Source organism: Phalacrocorax carbo, chromosome 4 (assembly GCF_963921805.1).
Source record: "Phalacrocorax carbo chromosome 4, bPhaCar2.1, whole genome shotgun sequence".
Taxonomy (NCBI): domain Eukaryota; kingdom Metazoa; phylum Chordata; class Aves; order Suliformes; family Phalacrocoracidae; genus Phalacrocorax; species Phalacrocorax carbo.
Window position 1 is genome coordinate 50857869 of NC_087516.1, and position 24876 is coordinate 50882744.

The 24876-nt window shown below is 45.6% G+C and overlaps 2 protein-coding genes across 19 annotated transcripts in view; one reads left to right on the forward strand and one right to left on the reverse strand.

Annotated features, from left to right (window-relative positions):
* HERC3 (HECT and RLD domain containing E3 ubiquitin protein ligase 3) overlaps nt 1-2529 on the forward strand; it is a 52641-nt gene extending 50112 nt beyond the window's left edge. For 2 of the 3 annotated variants that reach the window (XM_064449927.1, XM_064449929.1), the window contains one exon: nt 712-2529. In XM_064449927.1, the coding sequence (XP_064305997.1) occupies nt 712-920 (209 nt within the window). In that variant the 3' untranslated portion in view covers nt 921-2529. The remainder of the gene's footprint in view (nt 1-711) is intronic. The other variant, XR_010372697.1, reaches the window with a different exon arrangement.
* Nucleotides 2530-6226: 3697 nt separating this feature from the next.
* Nucleotides 6227-24876, reverse strand: part of FAM13A (family with sequence similarity 13 member A) — a 137661-nt gene continuing 119011 nt past the window's right edge. For 13 of the 16 annotated variants that reach the window (XM_064449936.1, XM_064449933.1, XM_064449938.1 and 10 more), the window contains 6 exons: nt 24521-24604; nt 20240-20335; nt 18567-18650; nt 14442-14638; nt 13659-13760; nt 6227-12677 (listed from right to left, as the gene is read on the reverse strand). In XM_064449936.1, coding sequence (XP_064306006.1) covers nt 12551-12677; nt 13659-13760; nt 14442-14638; nt 18567-18650; nt 20240-20335; nt 24521-24604 — 690 coding nt within the window. In that variant the 3' untranslated portion in view covers nt 6227-12550. The remainder of the gene's footprint in view (nt 12678-13658; nt 13761-14441; nt 14639-18566; nt 18651-20239; nt 20336-24520; nt 24605-24876) is intronic. The other 3 variants (XM_064449935.1, XM_064449934.1, XM_064449937.1) reach the window with 3 other exon arrangements.

Genomic DNA, 24876 nt, shown 5'->3' on the forward strand with positions numbered 1-24876 from the left:
AGAGAGGATGGAGCCAGACTTTTTTCAGTGGTGCCCAGAGACAATGGGCATAAACTGAAACACAGCGGGTTCCTCCTGAATGGTAGGGAAGAGTTTTGCCCTGTGAGGGTGACCAAGCACTGGCACAGTTGCCCAGAGGTGGTGGAGTCTCCATCTGTGGAGGTACTCAAAAGCTGGACACAATCCAGGCAGGGGGTTTGGCCCAGAGGACCTCCAGAAGCCCCTTCAACATCAGCCACTTTGTGATTCTGTGACTGCTGGAAACAAAGGCCAGTGTTTTTATGTGAAGTTCCCCCCACCAAGGAATAAGCAGCCAGCTAGTTGTCCCACATGTTTGAGCATGCAAGTTTTGGCCAAGCCATTTTTCCAACTAAAGTTAGCAGCTGTGTAGAGAGGGTGCTGGGAGTCCCAGTTCACAGCAGAGGCTTTTGTGGGTAACTACCCCGTAAGAGGGAGCCTTTAAGGGAAGGGGGAGCCATAGGCTGCTTTACTTACTCATCTGTGCACCCAGCAAACAGCCTTACTTCTTGCCTCTGCTCTTCTGCACCTTCCCTGTGATGCCAGCCGTGCCCTGCATGGAGTTTAGTCAGCATTTCAGACCCTCTGGGCAGGGTCCTGCCATGCGGGTGGGGATGGAGTTTGCCTTCAGGTGCAGCTCTCAGCGCAAGGTCACCTGCCCGAACTGTCCAACCTTCCCTCTGCTTCTCCTAGTGTTTCTGACAGGCAGTGACCGCATTCCCATCTACGGCATGTCCAGCCTGCGCATCGTCATCCAGTCCACTGCCAGCGGGGAGCAGTACCTGCCTGTGGCACATACCTGCTACAATCTCCTGGACCTGCCCAAGTACAGCAGCAAGGAGATCCTCAGCGCCCGGTTGGTGCAAGCCATCGATCACTACGAGGGCTTTAGCTTAGCTTGACCAATGGGGCAGAGGCACAGACACTTGGGTACGGAGGAAGAAATTGATGGGCTTGGCTTTATTTTTGTAAGGGAATGGATCAGAACACTTTGGGGGAAAATATAATTAATAGTAATAACAGATTGAGATAACGCAGTCTCAGCCTGATGCTGCCAGCATTTTGTGAGGCTTCAGCAGGGAGAGGCTATTGCTTTGAAAGCTCTGATCTACTGAACAAAAGCAGTTCAGTGGGCATTTTTGTTGTTTTGCCTCCAGCTTGACACCACTGCCCTCCCAGCAATACCTTGTAGTTTGCTTTCATTGCCCGTACACACACCACACACACTTACCTCTCCTTTTAGTGCAATTTAAACATTTTGATGTTCATTGCATTTAGGCTATGGTGGAAGCTGAGGATGAAATAGCCATCTCCTTTTTGAAAGGCTGTGATTTCCACACTCCCCATCCCCCTTTTTCTTCCCTTTTTAAAAGCAAGCTGGTTCTTGCTTGCTTTGAATGGAAATGTCCCCTCTGCCCTTTGGTCCTTGGTGGATGGTACTGGGCTGGGATGTCATTTTATGACCCCCAGGGCAATGTACTAGTGATGCTCTGTCTTTTTGCTCCAGTATGTCTTAGAAAATATGATGGTTTGGGGGCGGGGAGGAGGGTTGGCTTGGTTTTCCGCACTTGTCTTGCAGTGCCATCTTAAAGAAGCCTCAGACTCCTCTGGACCAGGGTTTGTGTTCAGACCTGTGGAAGGAAAAACCCTTCTTATAGTAACGGGTTTCTCAAATTGCATCTCTCTAGTGTTGTGTTTCTATCTTGGCAAGTCTATGAGTTAGACGGGTGGGCTTCGTTGAGCCCTGTTGTTCCATCTGAACAGACCTGTTATTCCAATACAAGGTGAGGTGGCTGCTTTCACCACTGCCGCCTTCCTCCTGAGGAGTCACGTGTGTGTGAATGTGCACAGGCACGCGTGTGCGGTGTGTGAATGTATGAGGCGTGTATGAGCTCTCCAGCCTCATCAGGTCAGAGAAAAGAAATACACAAGACCCGTATTTGAGCAATAACCCTCTGTTTGGAGATTGGTTTTGTTTTTGCAGCTAGAGTTACCTTATTTTGCTGTTTGAGAGGAGCCCTTTCACTTCACAGCTGTTTTGCTGGGGGGCCCTAAAGGACAATCTGTATAAATTAGACTGAAAATGTACATTAGGACTTAAGTAGGCAAAATCGTTACCTAAATCTGTCCTGTAAGATTGGAGAGCCTTTGTCCTCTTTCCCCCCAGTCTGACCCCACCATTAAATGAAGTTTGAATGATCCCCCCTAATTTTCCAGCTCTTGATGTAAATCTCATTTTAAGCCTAGGGTGGTTTTGACATTGACTTGTTATTAGGACATAGTATTTATGCACCGTGTTCAATACACAGTATTGAACTTTGCACCTCGTTTTAAAAAAAAAAGTTTTAGGCTTCTGGGTTTTTTTAACACAAGCTGTGGGCTACACTGAGAGCCCTCCAGCCTCTTTCTAATGCAGCATTAAAGACAAATATACAATTATATCAAATGTTTATTTTCGATGTGTGTGTACATAGTACAGTATTATGCAATAAATTTGATGTTTAATTCTGAGTTGGCTGCCTTTGTGTCAGGAAGCAAAGGAGGGGCTGTGCCAGACACAGGCACTGCCTCTCCCCCTGGTCTCACTGCACATCTGAGCATCTGGAAGAAGGGTGCTTCTGACCTCTCCCTTGGCCCTGCTGCTTGCTTTGATCAAATGCTGCCTTTCCCCTTCCTCACCTGGATTTAGCCTGGTGTGCTGATACAGCCCCAGCCCCAGGGCACTTGCTGTCTCTGTGGACAGAGCAGGAGCTGTTTTATCTGCCTGTCCTGGCTCAGCTGAAGTCAGGCTGGTCTGCCGGAAGAGCTGGGCAGTGAGACCAGACCTGAGTCTGTCCATCCTTATTGCTTCATCCCCACATCCCTGGCATTTCTTCTCCTTTCCTCGCATCTTGCAGGCAGCAGGGCATGCCGTGGTGCCTTTCCTTGTGACACTGAAGGCTAGGGAGGCTTTTCCAACCCATGGCTTCTCCTGCCTGGCCCTGCAGCTGTAGGCAGGACCCCTGGGGCAGCTTCCCCCCTGGTCTGGGCAACCTCGGTGCTGGAGGGCCTGGCTGCCCTGCAGTACCCTGCACACCTCTAGATCATACTAGCCTCAGAGCTGTTTGTTAATTAATGGCAAGTAATTGATTTACAAGGGGCCTGTGGGAGTAATACCAGAGGAACTGCCACAACAGACACTTGCAGAGGGAGAGTGAGTGAGCGTGTATGTCTGTATCTGTGTTGTGTGTGCATGTCTGGGGCCAGGGTGCAGTTTAGTGGCTGAGGTGCTCCCTTGGGTGCCAGGGCCAGTTGTCCTGTTTGCTTGTGGAACCCCTACCACCTCACCCCAAAATGGGCCCAGGGAGGGGGGTGCTCAGCACCTGCTTGTGAGCTGCAGCCTGGGGATGCAGCCAGCAATGACATGGCCTCATGGTGCTTGCCTGGCTGCCCAGAACTGTGGGACATCATTAGTGTATGCAAATATAGTTAATTTATTGGCTTAGCACAGGCTTTCTATCATGTGGACTTAGGCTTTAACTTTCCTGAGCGTATGAAGGAAGGGTGCTATTCTCTTTGCTCTAGCTGCGCAGGTAAATGTAGAGCACGTAGGATTAATTAATTAATTGAGGTAGGATTAATAATGAGGTACCGTGTACACACATATATATGTGTGTGTGTATGTATATATTAAAAATGTATATGTTTGCAATATAATCTGTAATTTTACTTCTGGTACTGTATCTGTTATACCTACAAATAAATCTTATCAAACATTTTTAATTTTCAAACTATCTGTGTTATAGGGGGGCAAGATGAATCAAGGCCTGTGGTCTTGTTTCAGCTTGCCCAAAACTCAGTCAGGTGGCCTGGGAAATGGCGGTTGTGGCTCTAGTGAGCATTTGGTGGCATTTGAGCAGCACCACCCTCTGCCAAACAGGAAGAGGAGTTTTCTACCAGAAAGGATTTTTTTTTTTTTAAAAAAAAGAAAAGTAAGATATTTCCCTGCCTCCAAGGAAAATATAAATGCATAGTAGTTAGAAACGTATTGTACACTTGTATAGAATTATAGAATCATTAAGGTTGGAGGAGACCTCTAGGATCACCAAGTCTAACCATCAACCCAGCACTACTGTGTCTCCTAAACTATGACCTGAATGGCTATGTCTACACATCTTTTAAATACCTGCAGGGATGGCCTCTCTACCACCTCTCTGGACAGCCTGTTCCAGTGCCTGACCATTCTTGAAGTGGAAAAATTTTTCCTAATATCTAACCTAAACCTCCCCTGGCGCAGCTTGAAGCCATTTCCTCTCATCCTATTGCGAGTGACCTGGGAGAAAGAGACCGACACCCACCTCACTACAACCTCCTTTCAGGTAGTTGTAGAGAGCGAGAAGGTCTCCCCTCAGACTCCTCTTCTCCAGGTTAAACAGCCGCAGTTCCCTCAGCCGCCCCACAGAAGACTTGTGCACTAGACCCTTCACCAGCTTCATTGCCCTTCTCTGGACACGCTCCAGCACCTCAATGTCTTTCTTGTAGTGTAGAGGGCCCAAAACTCAATGCGGTATTCCAGGTGCGGCCTCACCAGTGCCGAGTACAGGGGCTCGATCACTCCTCTACTCCTGCTGGCCACACTCGTTCTGATACAAGCCAGGACGCTGGTGGCCTTCTTGGCCACCTGGGCACACTGCTGGCTCATATTCAGCTGGCTGTCAACCGGCACCCCCAGGCCCTTTTCCGCCGGGCAGCTTTCCAGCCACCCTTCCCCAAGCCTGGAGCATTGCATGGCATTGTTGCGACCCAAGCGTGGGACCCGACACTGAGCCTTGTTGAACCTCATACAACTGGGCTCAGCCCATCGATCCAGCCTGTCCAGGTCCCTCTGCACAGCCTTCCTACCCTCAAGCAGATCAACACTCCCACCCAACTTGGTGTCACCTGCAAACTTACTGAGGGTGCACTTGATCCCCTCATCCAGATCATTGATAAAGATTTTAAACAGACTGGTCCCAGCACTGAGCCCTGGGGAACCCCACTCGTGACCGCCCACCAACTGGATTTAGCTCAGTTCCCCATGACTCTCTGGGCCCAGCCATCCAGCCAGCACATTTTTGGGTTTTTTTTGGGGGTGGTTTTTTTTTAAAAACAGCTTCTCTAGGCAGCTACTGTGGCAGATGATATCAAAGGCTTTGCTAAAGTCTAGGTAACCAATGTCCACAGCCCTGCCCTCATCCACTAGGCAGAGCACCCTGTCGTAGGCGATAAGGTTGGTCAGGCAGGACCTGCCTTTCATGAAGCCACGCTAGCTGGGCCTGAGCCCTGGCTGTCCTGCACATGCCTGGTGAGCTCACGCAGGCTGAACTGCGCCATAACCTTCCCTGGTACCGAGGTCAGGCTGACAGGCCTGTAGGTCCCCAGATCCTCCGTCCGCCCGTCTTGTAGGTGGGCGTTGCATCTGCAAGCCTCCAGTCATCTGGGACCGCCCGTTAACCAGGACTGCTGCATGAGAGTGAGTGTGTGCGCGCATGCATGTGAAAAAGAACGTGTGTGTATAGCTGGCGCCTTATGCACATATAGGTATATGCATTTAGCCTATGTATACTCTTGCTATAAGCACAATATAATGTATATACGTCACTGTGTGATCTGTAGTGTATAACTGTGTAAGCTCTGTATAGCATTGTGTAACAGTGGATCTAGAACATCCGTTTTGTACCTAGCGCGTGTGGCGCATAGTGTACTGCATGTGTTGTATTACTGTAGCTATTACACACAATGTACAGCTAAGGGTATATATATTTTATATAATATATACATGCAAATTGTGTGTATATACATATTTATATATGATGCACACATATATACATGTCAGTTTTCCACTAGCAGATGCCAGCCATGGTTGGACACAGAGGAGCCGGCAGTGGCCGGGGCTGCTGAGGGCTGCGCACCCCTCAGGCGGGGGCCTGTGCACAGCAGCCCACCAGCGCGCACACAGCACATTTTGGGCCAATGTAATATTTAACCCAAGATGGGGGTGGGAGGGAAGTTAAAAGTCAGCCCCACTTGTCCCATTTTTGGCAGGAAGACAAAGCACAAGGGAGGCAGTGCAGGGCTGCTGGGCCAAGGGCTGGGTGACGGCTGCTGCCCAACCCCCCCAAACTTGCGTACTGAGCTGAGCCCCCCCTTCGCAGCATCACACATGTAACAAAACCTGTCACCAAACAGCAGCTGTCAAAATAGTTTTATTTCCTTGTTTTATACAAAATGCAGCGTGTACACATAGTGTTTGTTGATACATTTACACTAAAAAAAGACACCGTGGATTCAAATCAAACTTGCTTACATAAATCATGTAAACATAGGCCCAGGCCCATATTTGCTAACGTTTCATTAGCTGTGGAATATATCCACTGCCTGGCAGAGTTACCTAGTTGCTTTTACTCAGCTAATACAGTCAGAAAAAAGTAATTAGTATTAATTTTTTTCAGTCAGGCACAACCCCCTCCTTCCCCCCCGCACTGGCTTCTGCACTCCAACTCAAACAGTTGGCATACACCAAGTTATTTGCATAAATATATCTTGTTTGATGTACACATATAGCCATATACTAGGAAATGGTTCATCACTGCATGCAGGTGTCCAAAGGGAGGCACAAGGATCACTGTGAACATACAACGTCCCACAGGTGTACAATACCCTGTGCCGCCTGTGACCATCCCGGTTGGTGAGACCCAACTGCCCCTTCACTAGCTGCAGATGTCAGGCCACTTCCAGCCCCAAGGGCAAGAGCTTTTTACCAGTTTTACATGAATGTTCTTAATGTGGAGCACCCAGACACGCAGGGGTGGAGGTGGGCTGTTCATGGCTAGACTCTTGATACCTTAGAAACTCCCTGAAGAAGCAGCAGGAAGAAATCCTGCTGAGCTGCCAGCCCAGCTCGCTCTCATATTGCTTCTCTGCTTGTTGGCGCTCTCGAATTTAACTTCTGCAGGCTACAAACATTAGCAAAATTAATTAAGCTAGTATAATTACCTGGGCACCCGCTGCCCCACTTACTCCCCCTCTATGGCCTATGAGCTACTTTGTACTTTCCCAGGTAGTGAAATCATTGCAAAATTTATTTTTTGACAGTCTGTGACAAGCCGTCCCTCCCACCCCCCCCAAGTGTCAAGGAAGAGGAGGAGTTTGTTGCAGACAGCTGAGGCTGGGGTAACTACATTACCCCTTTCTTAAAAAAAAAATTAAAAAAAATTGCTGAAATGCAGTTGAGCATTACTGCAGAACAAACAGCAACGCTTGCTTTCAGTAGGGCCAGGATTTCACCCACTGCAGTTACACAGCGTAAGCTCCCTCGCTTTTTCACTAGTTGCACTCTCAATTTAAAATTTTATGGCTGAAAAAGTTGGTTTGTGTGTTGTGTAAATGCTTGCAGGGGAAATACTCTGCAGAAACAGCTCTCTGCCTCTGAACCCCAACACCCCACCCCCCCCCCACCCCCCCCCTTTACCAGAATGTCATTGCATTTAGCATTAATACAGCTCACCCCCCCTCACCCCTCCCTACACAGGGACCACAGGGGCAGCAAATAAGACAACCAGCTACTCTTCAGCGAAGCAAGAGAGGGATTTAGGTGACACAGATGAAGGGAGAGATTTCTCTCCATACATGTGAATTTTGCAGTCAGACCAGTATCACAAAATACACAGCAAAGGGTTTGGAAGAACTGAGCCCTGGGCTACCGTGTACACGCCTCACACCATGGGCTGCCCTGCTGCAGTCAGTAAGGAGATGGCTGTTAACCCCAGCTGCAACAGGGTCAGGCTCCAGCACGGTCCGCGCACATGAACCACTGGCCTGTTTCCCAAGGGCGAATGAACAACATCACTCCCCACCGCACCACCATGAAATCAGCCCAGCCCCAAGGCGTGCGCCAGGCACGGGGCCCAGGTTTCGCTCTGGTTCTGCTGATGCTCCTGGTGCTCACTGCACTTTTTGTAACACATGCAGGGGATAATGCTGGAATGGGCATCCTCCGACAACCCTGAAGGCACACTTTAAGTCCACCCACTGGGATAAGGGTCCTTGGCCCTTCAGGTATACGGCATCATCCAGAGAGAGGAAGGAAGCGAGCCGTTTCCACCAGATTATCTCACACTTGCGGGTCAATGAATGCATCACTTGTTACAGTTTTCAAATGTAAAATTAACTTCCCCATCTGCACATGAGCAAGCGAAGCCCCCTCCTCTGCCTTGGCTTAGAGGAACAAGCCTGGACCCAAATTCCCTCCCCAACAGCCAGAAGTCCGTGGATCCCTTCCCCAGGAGATGGGAAACAGAAAGAGCAAAGCTGGAGCAAGCTGAAAAACAAGCTGAAGTACAACTCCCCACCCTGTACATACACCAAGCACCAGCTGGTCTCACGCATGACAAAATCCAGCTGCCTTTGGCAGCTGTGCTTTGCAGTTGCCACCAGCCGGCAAGGGCCACAGCGCGGCCCCGGGACAGACCCTGCTGACCGGCCAGCGCTTCAGCCCGGGCACCGGGCCCGCCGCTGGCACAGCCCCACGAGCAGGGAGAGCTTTGGAACAGGGCGAGCTTCGCCTCCGGGCTGCACGGGGACAGTCACAGGCCTACAGCCTGGCTCCTGCCTCGGCAGCTCATTTCAAGGGCCGGTGAATCACCAATTCGCAAATGTCTCCAAAAAGGACTCAGGAAGCACCTCCAGTGTCTGACAGCACATGCCCTCTGAAACTTGCACATACCAGGAATAACAACTGATGCCTTAGCAAAATGATTAAAAGATCAGATGCTTTAATTTCACTGCCTTTAACATAGACATCCATTATTTGACTGTTTACTCAGGAGTAAACAGAATAAACTCAAATGCAACTTGTAAGAATGACAAGTTTTTCCTCTATCTTTAACTCTTGCAATCTTATTTTGCCCACAACCCATTCATTGTCATAATTGAAAAAAAAAAAAAACCGCAAAGATTTATTATACCACAATGTGGTAACACACAGACATGCGTGTCTGAAATGGCCCCAGTGGATGGGAAGCCCAACAGACCGTACTGCCATCCTCCAGCAGAGAGGTTGTTCTGGTGACATGGGAACAGGTCGTCTTAGATACTAACAAGTTATTTATATCACATAAAGTAGATTTTTGTACAGTACTTCACACCTTTTAAAAACATGGTCTTGTATTTAATGTTCTCCAGTCAATAGCCATTGATGTTGGCAGAGACAAATCATCAAACAAAACACACAGGCGTTGCTTGGACTGACTTAGAGGAGTGTGACAGGACAAACACCGCTTCTGGCTATTTGTGGTTAGTGGGAAGTCAGATCATCTGTTGGAGATACAAAGACAACATTTTACTGTTCAGGTCTTGGAGCCCTGCTCCTGCGCAGGCTTGGGAGCGGCGAGTCACAGCATCTGCAAACCCTGGACAGAAAGCTGAGCATTTGTACGTGTCTTTCCAGGACTGGAATTTTAAAATCCATTTCTCTAGGACGGTCTTTCCTAGCAGTTCCCTTTGCAACTAGGCGGATGATGGTTTGTATGGGTTTGCTGGCGGTTTTTTTTCCCTTTTTTTTTTTTTTGCCACAGGGAAAGACTTGAAAAGAACAGTTTAAAAAGAGAGAGGGCTAGGCATTTTTTTTTTTTTCTTTTAATGTACAATCTCAGTTAACAGGTTTTGTAACTTTTAGCTTTCAAAGTTCAAAAATATAAACTCTCTAAAGTGCATAATTGTACTTACATTTCATATAAACTATCTGAAATTCTAGCAATATACCATGTAAACAGCAGTAACTAAGCATCAGAAAATGCTACAATCTCATCAGTTTAAAAATAAAATGAACTGTTCCCTACGTATCATTTAATCAAGATTTGTCAGGGGCAGAACCCAGCAAAACAGGTAATTTATCAGTACACAGTGCAAACAGGCTTTTAAAAATAAGCAGAGAAAACATACTCCTGGGAAGCCTTGGCCCACTGGGAAAATGTATGACTATGAAGAAAGGGCAGAAACTGCTTCTCTTGTCCCTAATAAAGATGTCCAGGCCCAGATTCAGCAACGCACCGAAGCTTCAGTCCATTGTAATTCAGCAAAATCCCAAATGCAGACCTAGCCTGAGGCACGTGCTCCCCGTGCATGCTTTTGCTTTGCTGAACTGGGCCTGAACCATACCAAACTGAGCCACCGCTAAGGACTGTCGTAACCCAACACCTTTCTCATCCGACGTTTCTACCAGCAGAGTGACACCGCAGCCAGTTTGGCTCAGCTGCTGTATCTAAAATATCTAAAATAATCAGGGAAAACTCACTATGGACTCTGAGAGGAAGAGCCCATAGGCGCAGGCTGAAGGACAAAGGCACAGCTCTGTTTTCCAGGGCTGCCCTGTGTTCAGACAAGGGCTTACCCTGGTCAGGCCTCCCTTCCAGTCAAACATCTTCAAAAGCAGTTTTTGAGCCCATTTTTTCAGGCCAGTTAACATGCTCCAAGGATCAGTTTTGCAGAGGCAGAGCCCCACATCTTTCAAGTGATGGAAACTCAGCATCTCTGAAAAGCCAAGACTCAGGTCAGCACGCAAGTCCTCTGGACTCTTTGGCAATATGGAATTCAGTCTTCACTGATTTTATATGGGATAGGCAATTCTGCAACCAGTAATAAAAAACCAATCCAAAACCAAACAACCTGGGAGTCCCCCTCCAAAGTGCTTTCACTAATGCACGCACATCACTGCCTTACCCATCCCAAGTAGCAACAGCATGTGCAAACCCACTGGAAAAAGGTTGCCTTTTGAAGTGCTTATAGGATCCTGAAGAGACCAAAACACCCTCAGCATCAGTTTTGGCAAGAATTAACATAGCACATACAGGAAGTGGAAGGGGCTAAGTCTAAGTACCGCAATCCAAATACATCTCTCTGTGAGCCCGCTTGCCCGTATAAGGAAGGAAGGAAGGGAGAGAAGTTGTTCTGGGGGTCCTCTTCTTGCCTCCTTCGGCGTGACTTGGGCGAGGCCCGGCTACGATAACTGGCACTGCATTCTATCTCAGCCATTTGGCTTCTGCACATGAGCTCCCTGGGGGATCAATGCAGAAGAAAGCATTACAGAAATGCTCTCCCTGAGACATCAGGGTCAAGCCCTGGCTCAGGGAGAGCGAGTTGGTGCACACAAGCCTCTGGAGCGGGAGAGCGAGCCCAGGTGGCCCAAGACTGCAGAACTGTGAGCCCTCGGCTACTTGGTACGTTCTGAACTCGCTGCCTTTCACTCCTTCAGGCAGCATCTGCCTGACACAAGCACGTGAATCAGGTGTCTCAGGACTTTTTTTTCTGAAAGTCATAAGCAAATTTGAAAATGTTGAATTGTCAAAACCTGCACCTGAGGCACGGGCCCTTTCTAGAGGCAGGGTGTGGCTCTAGGCTTTCAGTTCACTGCAGCATCCCCTCCGCTGATATACCACCAATGCACACCGGGAAGAAAAGACCATCCTCTGCTGCCACCATCACAGTGTTATTGCTGCAGCCCATGTAGTGTGACTGATGGTGTATATAGAAAGAACAAAATTTAGGCTTGGGAGTATGTATGACACACGCAAAGACTGTTCAGCTTGGACCCTTAGGTCTGTACCAGATGATGACGCACACGTACTCATGGGGTGGGTCTTCCAGATACCCGATGCCAGACGTTTAACCTATGAGCTACCAAAATCCCAAGGGATTCTGATTTAAAGCTTTTAAAACCTCTTTTCCTCCTAGTTGCCTAAACATGGTCATAATATTACAGTATCACCTTCGAAGTGGAACAAGCTGGCAAGAACCTTGCTGCACGGCTCATTTTCTTTGCTATCCCAGACAGACGCAAGCACTTTCTTCTACTTCAGTTGAACGGGTCATCAAAAAGTGGGAAGAAAACCCAACTCAAGCCTAGGCAAAACTGCAACTCACACCAGCTCTGGGTGATAACTGGGAGATTCTTACAGCATTTATTTAGAGCAACAGAAGATGCTGGACTCCACACAGTCAGGTCAAAAGTCTGAGCAAATTTTACTGTAGCTACAAGAGAACAGTCTTGGCACTATCTGACCTGTGCCTTCATGTGAGATCAGTCAGGGCACCTGTCTGTTAAACTAAAGGAGAAGCTATTTGATGATTTAATCACTATCCATCCTACTTTGCCTCTTGCTGTGATATCCTGGGAAAAAAAGAATAGCATGGCTGGCTTTGATATTCTTAAATATTACAGGATCTGTAAGCAAATCAAACCAGAAGGATCCCTTCAGTGAGGTCACTGAGTGCAGTGTCACGTCTCCTACACTGGCAAACTCCATTTTGGGCATCAGGCCTGGAGAAAGAGGGGGCAACAGCAAGTGTAGAGTGATGGAAAGCCACCTTTCCTCCCCCTCCTGCTTCTGGGAATGGCCCTTCAGTTCCCAGGGAGCTCCTCAGCTCTCCTCAGCCAGGCTCCCGCTGCATCCACTTCATGCATTTGTCCATTTGGTGTTCTCTCCTTTTTGTTTACTGGCAAAACCAATCTCCTCCTTTACATGATCTTGGAGCTAATATCTCTTTTACTGATCAGGACCTCCAGCAGCCTCAGCTTGGCCTTAATCTGCTTGTATTCATTGTATTCTTCAGCCATGGGAGTGCGGTCTTCCTTCTGCACGTTCCTAGTGGGAGTGAAAGCAGATCATGAGGATTTTTCTAACAGGAAGTCTTCCCTCAGCAGCCTCCCTCTGTCCCCCAACAAGACCTACAAAGCAGCTCTTCTCCACTCCCCGTCAGGAAACAAAACCAAAACTTTTATCCTTTGAGGGTGGGGGGGAAAGAGGGGCAAACAAACTGCTCCAACAAAGCGTGGGACACTTGTATATTGAGGCTGAACACAATCCCATGGATCCAAATGCAAAACCTTATTTGAAGCATGCCCTGCTTCTCTGAAATTGCCAGCCTCTATAAAAGAGTTGAAAAACATTTCAGGAGCCATCTGAATGTCAGCCTGCTGGCATGGCAAAATGAGATACAGCTTCTCCCGGCTTGGCACCACATTGCTTACATGAACAGGCACACTTGTGAAAAGGAAGATGATATCTGATCAGATTTCTCTTAGTTTACATGAAACTTTAAAGTTTTCAGTGATTTTACTGGAACCTCTAAGGATGATGGCTGGTGGCAAGAAAATAACAAGATAATTTAAGAGTATAAATACATTAAAACATTCTATCAGCTCATTAATGAGGAACTTTTTTGAAAACTATAAACCCAGCTACACTAAAGCAGAAACACTTGTTAAACTGGTGTCTGAATTCTGTCATGAGGAAAAAACCCAATTATTCTATCACAGAGAAACACTTCCATCATTCCTGTCAGCTGCGCTAGAGGCAGCTGGATTTTTACAATCTGTACTTTGGTTCCCACTGCTTGTGCTAAGATAAAGTTTTCAAAGAGACTGTGGTCCCTGAAATTCTTTCGGAGGGGTGGAAGTAATTCATTTTAATGGGCAACTGTAATGGATATGGGTAAACACACTGATGACGATGAAGAAACATGTAATAGTGAATTCAGATAGCTTTCCATATTTGGAGGTTTTTGTAGATGCCGAACAGATTAAAAGTAGCTGAAGGACAGAGAGACAGCTGAGAAATTATTACCTTCCATTTTGTCGGAAAAAATTATCTTCAAAGTCTCTCAATTTTTTTCTGATTCGCTTTTTCTCTTCCCTGACTTCTTGGAGCTGCTCTAAGAGTTCAGGGCTGTTGGGTTTAAATATAAAAAGATATTATACGTATGTACACAATTATAACAGGAAACATATGTATGGCTGTACATAAGCCAAGCAGTGGAGCTGCTCCTGCAAGCAGCTCTGGCAACCTGATGTTACTCGCAACAAAAACCCCTCTGAATTTAGTTCAGCACAACGATCGTACACTCAAGCAGAAGCCTCTAAGGAGGTGAAGTGTGCATTTCACAATTCACCACTCACTTCTGTGAAACTTACTTGCTAAAGATAGGTCTGGTTTTGGTGACTTTTACAGGATCAAGATTCAATGGTCGTGACTTAAGGCTACGACCTACATGTGTTTGCATCAGACCAGGGTGCTTGAAACTAGCAAAGCTAGTTCAACTTGACCTCTCCAAAACCTGGAAACTTTGTAGAGTACAGGGTTGTTTCTATGATAAAGGCTTGCCACTGGTGAAGGTGAGCTACTATTTAGTGCTAGAATCCGAAGATGCAGAAGGTAAATAACAGTATCAAGACAAGGTAGTTTCTTCCCAAAACCTTTTATATGAGGGTCTATTGCATTTTAAAATAAAGCGCAAAAACTTCTGACTCAGATCATAAGTGGAAAAAAAAATCTAGACACTTTTCTGACAAATAAAATGTTATCTTAGCAAGAAATTACTTTTGGAAGTTGCCTGTGAAGTCAACTTACATGGATGCTTCATGGAGATTTGAAAGCCCCATATCCTGATTGCTCCGAGATGGCATCTTATCATCCACTGGGGAAACAAAGCCATCGGCATCATCTTCTAGTTGATCCAAGAAGCTACGCACGTTGAAATCTGTTTTCATGGTAATTGTGAAATCTGGCTTCACGTTGCTGTCTTCCTCAGACCCCTCCTCTTCCTCCTACAGAGAGGGACAGAGCACCCCCATAACAGAATAGGTTACTGCTTCCCTTCTCAGAAACAGGTACCTCCTTTCACCACATGCACTGGGGAACACACATGAAGAGTGGATAGGCAGAGCAAGCACTTTAATTGCTAAGCAATACAGGACACCAGAAGACCACCAGCAACACACCCTATACCCAAAGCATGTCAGAGAAACTGTGACCACCAACTCAGATTGGTTCACGAGACCCAAGGAAACAACACTGTCTGAAAAAATACCTAGGGTTCTTTGCAACCTGTTGATTTCTTTCATTTATGTATTCTGATGTAAATAAAACCACACACAGCCATTATGCACACTGTGTAAACCATACATGCCAGGCTCTACAAACACACCCGGCACCGTACCGATTGCCGGGTTAAAATGCAAAATATTCTCTCAATAGATGCAGCTCAACAGCTCTCTCTAATGGCTAAATTCAAGGCCTCAAATGCTCGTACAGCGATATCAATGAGCTCAGATCAGTCTTTCAATGCCCCAAATGTGGGATGTGACTGACTGTAAAAGGACTGCTGTTGCTAACGTGTTCCCAACATCAGCTCTGTACCATTTAGCTGGAAGTCACTAAAAATTGGAGTGGAAACACTCTGCTGAATGCGATTTCCCCAAACTACACAGATGAACTGGTTGCATTCACATTTCTTGCAAATTTATAGGCACAAGATTTGAAAGACTCTGCTGCGCTTGGTACTTGCTAATTCATAGCGTTCTCAAATGTAGGGCTTGTCCTGCGACACTGTCCAGAAATCATTTGGATTTTCAGGGAACAGAGCCCAGTTTTCTCTTACTTACAGAGACATTTCTAGAAGGTAATTTTCAACCTTAATATAAGGAATGATGCATGAGCATTAGAGGAAGGTAATAAATGCCAGCATGGTCAGTAAGTCTCTTATGTACGGATAGATATATATTTATTTTACAACCACATAACTTCAGCCAGGAAGGATCTAAGCACTTGCATATCTTTAAAGGCTTTTGAGGGCTAATATCACTGAAGTCTTCAAGTGTATGTAAAAAAAAAAAAAAATCTTTGCACTGGGATCAAAATAAGCCATTTTCTTTACTTTTATTCATGTGATTCCTTGTGAATAGTTCAATTATTCCAAAGAGATTGCTCCCACATTTCAAGCAAAAGGGGAGAAAATAACAGTAGGACCTGGCATAGTCCCATTAAATACTCAAAGTCAATGATTTATAAATGCATAGATTTACATGAAATCAGAGTTTACCCAGAGTCTTCTCTTTATGTTAAAGCTCTAGGCCATGAAAATGCAATGCAAAGCCACAGGCTGAGAATTATAACCAAGATGGAGGCTTGAAGATGAAAAAAAGATTAACTGGAGAGAAACTTTGAGTAACAGTGATGATAAAAGATACAGAGAAGTTTGAAAACACCTCAGGAAAATCTGCTGGGAACTTACAAAAGTTAAAGCAATATTTAGGTAAGACTGTTTCTCCAGACATAAATTATATAGCTTAAACAGAAGTCATAAAACAGCAGTTGCGCATTGTCCTTAAATCCTGCAAACAACTTCAGGCTGTGCTGGGGAAGGGAGACCATCACTCACTGCCATTTACCAGTCCCACAAGCATGCTGTCCTGCCCTGCCGGGTACGGGCAACTAGGACTGAAGCAGGAGAACGCCAATCCTGCTGCAGCATGGAGGAGGATTTGCTAAGTCAATCTAAACAATAAAAATGGTACACTTTATTTTAAGGGAATCTCTCTGGCACCAAAGGAGGAGCTCCTGTGCCCTTTCCTGGGAGAGCAAGTTGCTTCTGATTTCTCCTTCTAGAGAGAAAGTAGAGACAAATTGCATAAGCAGTGTGACAAACTGCTGCCGAGGATGAATGCAGAGTGCAACTTGAATCTGTAAATCTGGCAGCAGCCTCTCCCCCATTGACACCCACGAGCTTTGTCTCACTTGCTTCACTCCAGGGCACCAGCACGCTGCCCACGCCAGCAAGGATTACTCTGGCCCGGAGCTCAGGAGCAAGCCTCCTGCCAGTGGAAGCCCATGGGAGGAAAAGAAAGTGTAGAAATTTCACTTGTTTAGACCTCAGTGCCAAAACATTACATCTGGCTGTCACAAGACCTCTTAAAGCATTTTGCTGTTTAAAATGAAGGGGCTAATTAAAAGGATTCTTGGCGAGAACTTGAATGGAAATGGCCATCTAAAGCCTTTGCTTTAAGCAAGTGTCACATGGGAATTTTATTTTAAACCTGCACTGGCATTTATACCTCAGACCAGAATGATCTTCATTGACTAGATCGATTTGGCTTGCACTTGCTTGGATTTGGAGGCAATCATGAAGCATTTAAATTTTCTACAGTTACAAATATAAAATCTCCAGACTATCCCATCATCAGCACTCCCAGCATGCAAGCTTCCCAATGGTTTTTTCCAATGCAGACAATATTTAAGATATTGTACGCAAATGTTTGGTAAGGCTTCAGCTCAAATCACCTTTCAATACTCTCCCAAATTCTTAAAAAAAACCCAAAACACAACACAAAAAAACAAACCAAAAATCAAATCACCTGAGAGTTTTGGGACCTTTTGGCCACAGCAGCTTCACAGGGCCCCATTTAAGTGTTAATAGGCATGTAAGTGTTAATGGGCTTAAGGCTGTCACCCTGATCTTCAGTCAGAAACCTCTCAAGGTTTGTATTCCCTGCAAGACACTGCTGACCTGGTGTGATGCTGCCCTGGTGCAGCACCAGCCATGCTGGTCAGAGATCACCATAATTGACAGCTGTAAGTTTTGACTCTGGGTGCAAACATAGGTGAAAAATAGAGGTCACACTAAAAGAAAAAAAAAAACCAAAAATACCCAGATTTGATACTGCAGATTTCATCCAGCTGTTATCTAGAAAATACTGAGAGCTCAATGATGAATAGCCAGCCTCCAAACAGCAGATTAACATGTTCAGTCTGCAATCTGGTTTTAATGAATATGTGCCTTGAACACTCCAATAACACACAATCTACTGTAATTGTCTAATAATCAAACCACCTTGGATGTCTAGGTTTGCAGTATTTATTCCATTAACCAAACCCTGGCTGGATAACAGGTGACCCAAGAATGCCGAAGCACATTTTTCCCTGTTACGTTGCGAGGTTAACAAAAGCAAGCCAGGGCCCAGCTCCACGCTGCATGCCCTGGTCAACCGTTGGACTCCCCTCTTTTCAGGGGAAGGCAGCCCCATATCATAGCAGTCTTCACCACCAAGAACTACTACCCCACAGCAGCACAAGAAAGAAACACAACGATCCTGGCATCCAAATCTGACCAAGCGTTAACTAGCAGAACTGTGTTGTTCTTACTTCCATCCTCATGTGACTTGCTTAGAAATACCATTCACAAGGTGGTGACAAAGAGCCCTGGATAAAATAAGCACGTGAATGGGAGTAGGTATGGATCCCATAAGTGCCCTGTTTGGATCCACGTGTGAGAGTTAGTTTTGTGAGAGCTCATTCCTGCCACAGTGCTGTGTGCAAGCCACAGAGCTTTGGAGTGAGACAAACTACCGCAAAACAAGTTAGTGTCATTAAAATAAAGGAGGAAAGAAAGAAAAAAAGCAACATACAAAGATAATAGTGATTTTTTGTTTGAAAGCAAAATAAAATATATTATGTGCAGGTGGAGGGGGAAGGAGAAGGATGGGAAAGAATGCAAAGCCAAGGAAATACTGTAGTCTTATCTACAACAAGGGAAGAATTTGATCAGAACTGGCGAGGCTTAAAGCAGCTACTGATTTTTCAGGAGGACACTGCAAAAAAATCAACACTGATGGAGAAAATATCAATCATTTTCTTTCATTGGTATAAGGGGAAAATTGATGCAAACTGAGCAATTAGTTAGCAGCTGGAGGTCTTCACCTTTATCTCCTTGAAGAAGGAAGCTGTTTCGCCCTCGATAATTGGCTGCAGCAAAGGGCTTCTCCGCTTGCTGGAGGGGGAACCCTGTGACAGGTGTTAACAAGTACGTTACATTATGAACCCCTTTCTCCTCCACCACCTGCTCTCAGCTCATTCTCACCCACACATTCACTCTCAGCTCACTGCTGGATCACCAGGAGAAATCTACTTCTTAAAGAAAAACATGCCCAGCAAACCCCCGAACATTGGGCTGTTTTCTCTCCAGATGTTGCTTAGCAAGGAACATCACTGCCAAACAGTTTTAAGAAGAAAAAAAAGGAAAAAAAAAGCTTAGATGCTTAAATACTAGCTGGGCAGGAGCTACAAAGTAAAGGCTGCAAGAAAATAATCCCCAGCCCGAGGCCCAGACGCACACACAACATTTGGTTGGCTCTCCAGAGCTACAGTGTAAGTCCAGCTAGCCTCTCCAGGCTTGCTTTCCAGGAGCCTGATTTCCCACTGCAATGCCTAATGACGTAGAGATGGATTTTCAAATGCATCCTGCCCCTGCACGAACCTCTCACTGTTCTCACTAGAGGGGCTAAGGAAAGCCAGTCTTGTCACTCCTCTCCTAGCCACGGTACAATTTCAGTTGTGCGTCTAAACAGGACCTGAGCTCTCTTTTGAGAGCTTTGCATTAAACTGCCCATGCACAGCTAAACTGTTTCTGCCTTCTGATTGCCAGCACCATCTTCACAGCACACATTTTGGGGAGTGCTTTGCAAATTTCAAGGAGGAATGCATTTTTATTTTAAATGCAGGACCACCTCCCACTATTTGCAGAAAAAAAAAAATCCCGACTTCAGTGTGACCGCACTGAGTAATGCTGTGCCAGTCCATTCACGTCACTGGCGGTATATGAAAAGCTGCCAGGACATGAGCGCTGCTTGGGAACAGCAAAAATAAGTAAAGGATCATACATGACAGAGTAAACAGGAACATCACAAAACAATTTTCTTTCCACAGACAGGCTAGAAGTATTCTGCGTATATTTTTAAGATCAAATAATTTTTAAAAAGTGGCCTACACAAGTTGTCTAAAATTTGAGATAGTGCATTTTCTCCCTAGGGGAGTGCACAGGATTCCTTGCTGGCGGCAATGCCTCCTTGCCAAAGCACCACCTCAAATGAGGTGTATACTCAAATGAGGGTATATCCACCACTTGCTGGATTTCTTTAACACAAATGAAGTGTCAGGAGACTGTTGGCCCTTTCTCTCAGCCAAAGAGACTGGTATCTCCTGTGGGACCCATGCGAGTCTGTGTTCCTGACATACAATCCCGTGTAACCAAGCAGCTTGGAAGACCTACAGCTCAGAGTGGATTGGTAAAGAAAGGGAAGTGGGGCTGTAGCCAAACACAAGATGATGAAGTAACAGCAGCAGCCCAATGGAAAGAAGAGAACCAACACAAGGTGAGATGTGCCCCATGGCTCATGGGTGGGCACTAGACTCCCTTGACCAGCTTTGCCTACCTTCAGTATATGGTGTGTCACTGATTCACTCATTTTCTTGGTCTTTGAGCGATAAGGGAGGGTGGGACTTGGCCTTAGTGATTGTGTTGTATGCAAAAGTGTATGCTGAGTTTCCTCAGCTCGAAACCAAAGAAATAGCCCCTAAAAGAATGCTTTACTCACAATGATAGGGATGGTGTTGGCTCTGGAGAGGATCTGCTTGACCAAGCGATACCTGTCATACAATGGTTTCATCACCTGCCGTTCATTTTTGGTAACCTGAAAAGGAAAAAGGAGTGAGACCCATGAAGCCTGCAGCAGATATTCCACTCTATAATGCATGTGCCTGTGACCGCTGTTAGTCAGAGGGGGCTTGCAGGGAATTTAATGAGGATGACAGGTTAGCAGCATTAGCCCTGAAACTGGTAATGCAAGCGCTCACATACATCATTACATCTCCTGTCCCGGGTGCCAGCTGAAGCAGCACCCAAGCTGTGGAGTGTCTTGTAACATGGCTGTATGAGACAGGTGTTTTAAATGACCAACTCAGGTATCCTACACCCACAGCACAATATGACCCACAGAGGCAGCAGCCTGTGCTTGTAATCATGTCTACCATTGTAAGGCAAAGCATGAGGTTTCCCACCCTTATTCTTGTGGCTGGGACCTCAGAGGCAGTGTTTATGACCCAGAAAAAGAAAAGGGAGCTGCAATCACTGGATACTGCAATGAAAGGAGACTTTCCCAGGGTAGGTTAAACTACAGATTTCACAAAAGCTGACTTTCTGGCTTTGCTACTCCTCCTAATTTCCTTCCCAAGCCAGGAGTTCTTCATCTTTTACACCCCCTAACCTTCCCCTCCACCCCTCCTCCCAGCAGCCTTGCTTGGGAGAAGTTACCACAGAGCTGAGAAAGAATGAAGATGTCAGGGCTGTGTGGACTACAGAAGACAGAATAGTGCTGTGATGCCCACCCCAAGCCTTCCTCACGTTGCTCTGTCCCTAAGTCTACTCCTCCTAGCTGCATGTCACACTCCCTCCTCAGTTTGAGAATGTTGCAAACTGCGAGTGCTCATTTTTGTTTTTCTTTCAGATCCAAGCTAAGCCAAAAATCTCAGTAGTACTGACAGTGCAGGAGAAGGGAAGACCTAACAGACAGTAGCCAGCGTGGGAAAGCAAAGGTCTGTCCAACCAAGTACTAGCTGTGAGGAAGCTGGGTTTTATTTCTTCAATGTTTTGTTACAGCAGGGTTAGAAAACAAACAAAATACTCAACAGAACCAACCTGATCATCATCTTTCTTTGTATTCAGCACTGTCTGACCCACATCCTATGACTGTCCTTCCATTAGACCTTTTGTCTAACTTTAGATTATAAAGCTCTTACGAGGGCAAGCTTTAACTGATTCTGATGCCATGCCTATCTGCCTCAAGGCTTTTTACTGCTGCTAATCACCAGAGCATCCGAACAGCTGCCATATAAAAAAAGAAAAATCAACATCACCTAGTGAGGTTTGTAGAGTCTCCCTTTCTACAACAGAAATAGAAGGAAAGGGAATACAGCTCGAGACAGGGAGGAAATTTTAAGAATTGTATTTTGTCTGCAGTTGACTTTCACTGGAGTAAGCTTTCCAGAGCTTTCACATCCTCTCTCCAGAGCAGGACAGGGTGTTGGTTTGCAAAGGGCAGAAGAGATACAAGTATTGCCAGGTCTGGGACTGGCAGGGATGAACCCTTAAGAATCTGGAGGTAGCATCTTCCTCCTAGTAACCAAGCCTACTTCCTCTGCTGGGGCAGACGAATAGGGAGGAAGAAGGAAGACCTTATTATTCCTTTCTGGGATCAATGCAAACATCCCCAAGCCTGACAAGGGGCATACAGATGATACAGATGGGCAGTTTGAGCTCCAGCGCCTGTATGTCCCACACCACTGAGACACAGCCGCGCTCCAATACCGAAGAGCCTCAAACTGCCTGTTGTTGAGTAAGCAGCTCGTGTGGATTAGAGGGATGTGAGTAGCATCAAACAAGTCACTCAGCCCTCTCTGTATCGAGTTTTGTATTGATGTGTCTGCATTCAATTGCTCTGGCTAGCAAGTTGCCTCCAACTTCGGATGTTTCTCTGTAACCAGTCACACATCTAACTGGAGAAACTGGGTAGCCTATATATGTGTGTGTGTATATATATATATATATAAAAATAAAATATTATTCCTAGCTTTACTAGGTTAGCAGTTAATAGAATAGCAGGCACAGCACTATTGTTGGCTCAGACAGTCTTTGTCACTTTAAAACAAACAAACAAAAGCCTATGCTGAGGCTAAGAACCAAACCTTCAATTAACAACATTTCAAAGTCGATAAATAGCACTGCTCTGTACAGAAAAACAAACATAAGCCTTGGAATGGGCAAAAAATCTTTAGGTAGGTTGAAGAATGGAAAAAATACATTACACACCTCAGTGTTTGAATATCAGTATGGAGGAAGAACATAGACAATTAATTTAGGCATTGGAAGTTAAGTGTATGGGGCCTAAGTCAGCCCTGCAGACTTACACCAGCACACTTAACAGAAAGCAGAGTCAAAGCAAACGTTTAGCACATGGGCAAACAGTCTCACTAGGTAAACATAAGTAATACCAGCAAAACCTGAGTATATTTTGGGAGACCATCAAAATGCAAAAAGACTGTTGGAATAATGGAGCCTTTGACACAACTCTGGGGCACACTCCACACGGCAAAAGAGCAGCAGCTGTGGAACAGACCATTGCTTGCATTGTTACAGCAGCTTAAGAATTTCTGCAGGGATGGACTTTTTGGCTTAACTGAAACAGTTCAGTTCCACCTTTGCAGGTTTCATCTCTCACTGGTGCAGAAAGACCCAGCTGCACAATAAATCCGAGCTGCATTGTTTTTCTTTAGTTAAATATCTTTAAGAAAAAAAAAATATTTGGCTGAACTATCCCCATTCTCCTCAAGCTCTCAGTACTTTTCCACTGCTGCAGTGCCAGGAGCTGGGAACAGCAAAAGCTGATCAGCTGCAGCCTTCCTTGCCGTGTAGTTCAGTATTGCTAGGTATAGACCGCTTACTTAAACCAAACAAACTAAAAAGCAGTTTTATAAATAAAGCATCAGAAAGGGGAAAAAAAAAAAAAAAGGGTATGCTGACAAGCTAGGCTCTGTGCTTGTTCTCTTTTTAAACAGATTTAAATGAGTTCACTTCAACGAGATGCCACCTGTTGATTCGTATCACTGTAAAAGCAGACCAGTCTCATGGAGAAGACAGGGAAGCTTAAACGGATTCCCTTGTGCTGGCCTTTTGCCATTTTACACCAGAATAAAACTGCATGTCCTCTCGTAAAACCACGCTCTTTTCAGTTGCTGGTATATGTGACTGTACAATTTCAGCACTTCACGAAGGCATTTAAATAAGTTAGTGAGACTTTTTTAAAACAATGGACAAAAGAGGAAATAATTCAGGAGCAAAAGGAAGGAAGATATCAGGAATCCCATGCAGCAGCAGAATGACAGATTTGTCAGCTGCACTGATGAGGTACTCCTTATAAGCAGTAATTTGCTGCTCCCAAGCCACTGCTCAAGGGATTAGCATCACTCTGAAATTAAGTTACTTTACCTATACAGCTGGTAGCAAAGATTAATGTGGCATCAATGAAAGAAGAGGGACTCATAGAAAGCCAACTTGGTGGCCTGGAAGCTATCATGTTTCTGCCACAGCAGAGATCAATGGGACAAAATACTTAATTCTCTGTCATCATAAATAATTTTCCTTTGCTAAGACCAAATGTGCAAGAAACTTCACGCCCTTTGCTTCCACTGGCACATGGGAAAAACCATCCATTTCTCAGGGGAAGAATGAAATCTCCTCACAGCTTATGCTGTGATGCTCAGGAGACAAACTGCTTCATGAATCTTTTGGCACAAGAGGATTGTGCAAATAGCAAGGTGCAGGTGCCTCCCTGTAAACAGTGAGGTGCCAGAAGAAACATACTGTAGCTCCTGTAAGAAGGAGCAATGTATGCACACCTGTCTTCCCAGTTAGCCATTAATACTAGCAAAAATCCTGGTTGGATGTGGGACCACACACAACTCTTCCTGTGTAGACTGTATCCCTGGCAAAGCCAGTGAGTCTGCTGGGCTACAAACTGGATGTCCGTGAATCCTGGTGAGCATGATGGCAAAATAATGCACACGCAGACTCATTCAAGCCTGCAGGCTCGGTCCTACAGGTATCTTCCAAGCCCAGCACTGCATGCAGACATCACCTTGCTGAGAACAAACTCCTCAGTAGCAGCGGTACTGAGGGATCAGGGAGGTGGATTAGAAGATACATGTGTGGTTTGAACAGCAAGTTCTAGTGATTGTGACATCAAATGAGCATCAGGGGGATCGTTTAGCACAAAGACATATAAAGATGTACTTCAAAAAAAAAAAAATGCTGCTGTACATACCGGTCTGCCATGAATGCTTTCGTAATACAGCAAAGCTTTTTGAAGGGCCACTTTTTCAGCTGCTATCTGATCTCTTGTCATGTCCTATGAAAAGTGGCACAGAGAGAGAGGAGGAAGAAAAAAAAGTCAGATTCCTGGACTCAAACAATACTGATTTGTGGCCTAACCAAAGTCACGTCATTTTGTCATTAATGTTTTGAAGACTCATCTGTGCCTTCCAGTCCTCTTTTCCCAGCTGTATTGCCAAAGAGACTGTTCATGTGAGTGGCACCCTATGCACAATGCAGGCAGATTAAAACCATATAAACTTTACATATGAAGGTACTTTATACATAAGGGGGATTTATTGTTTTTCA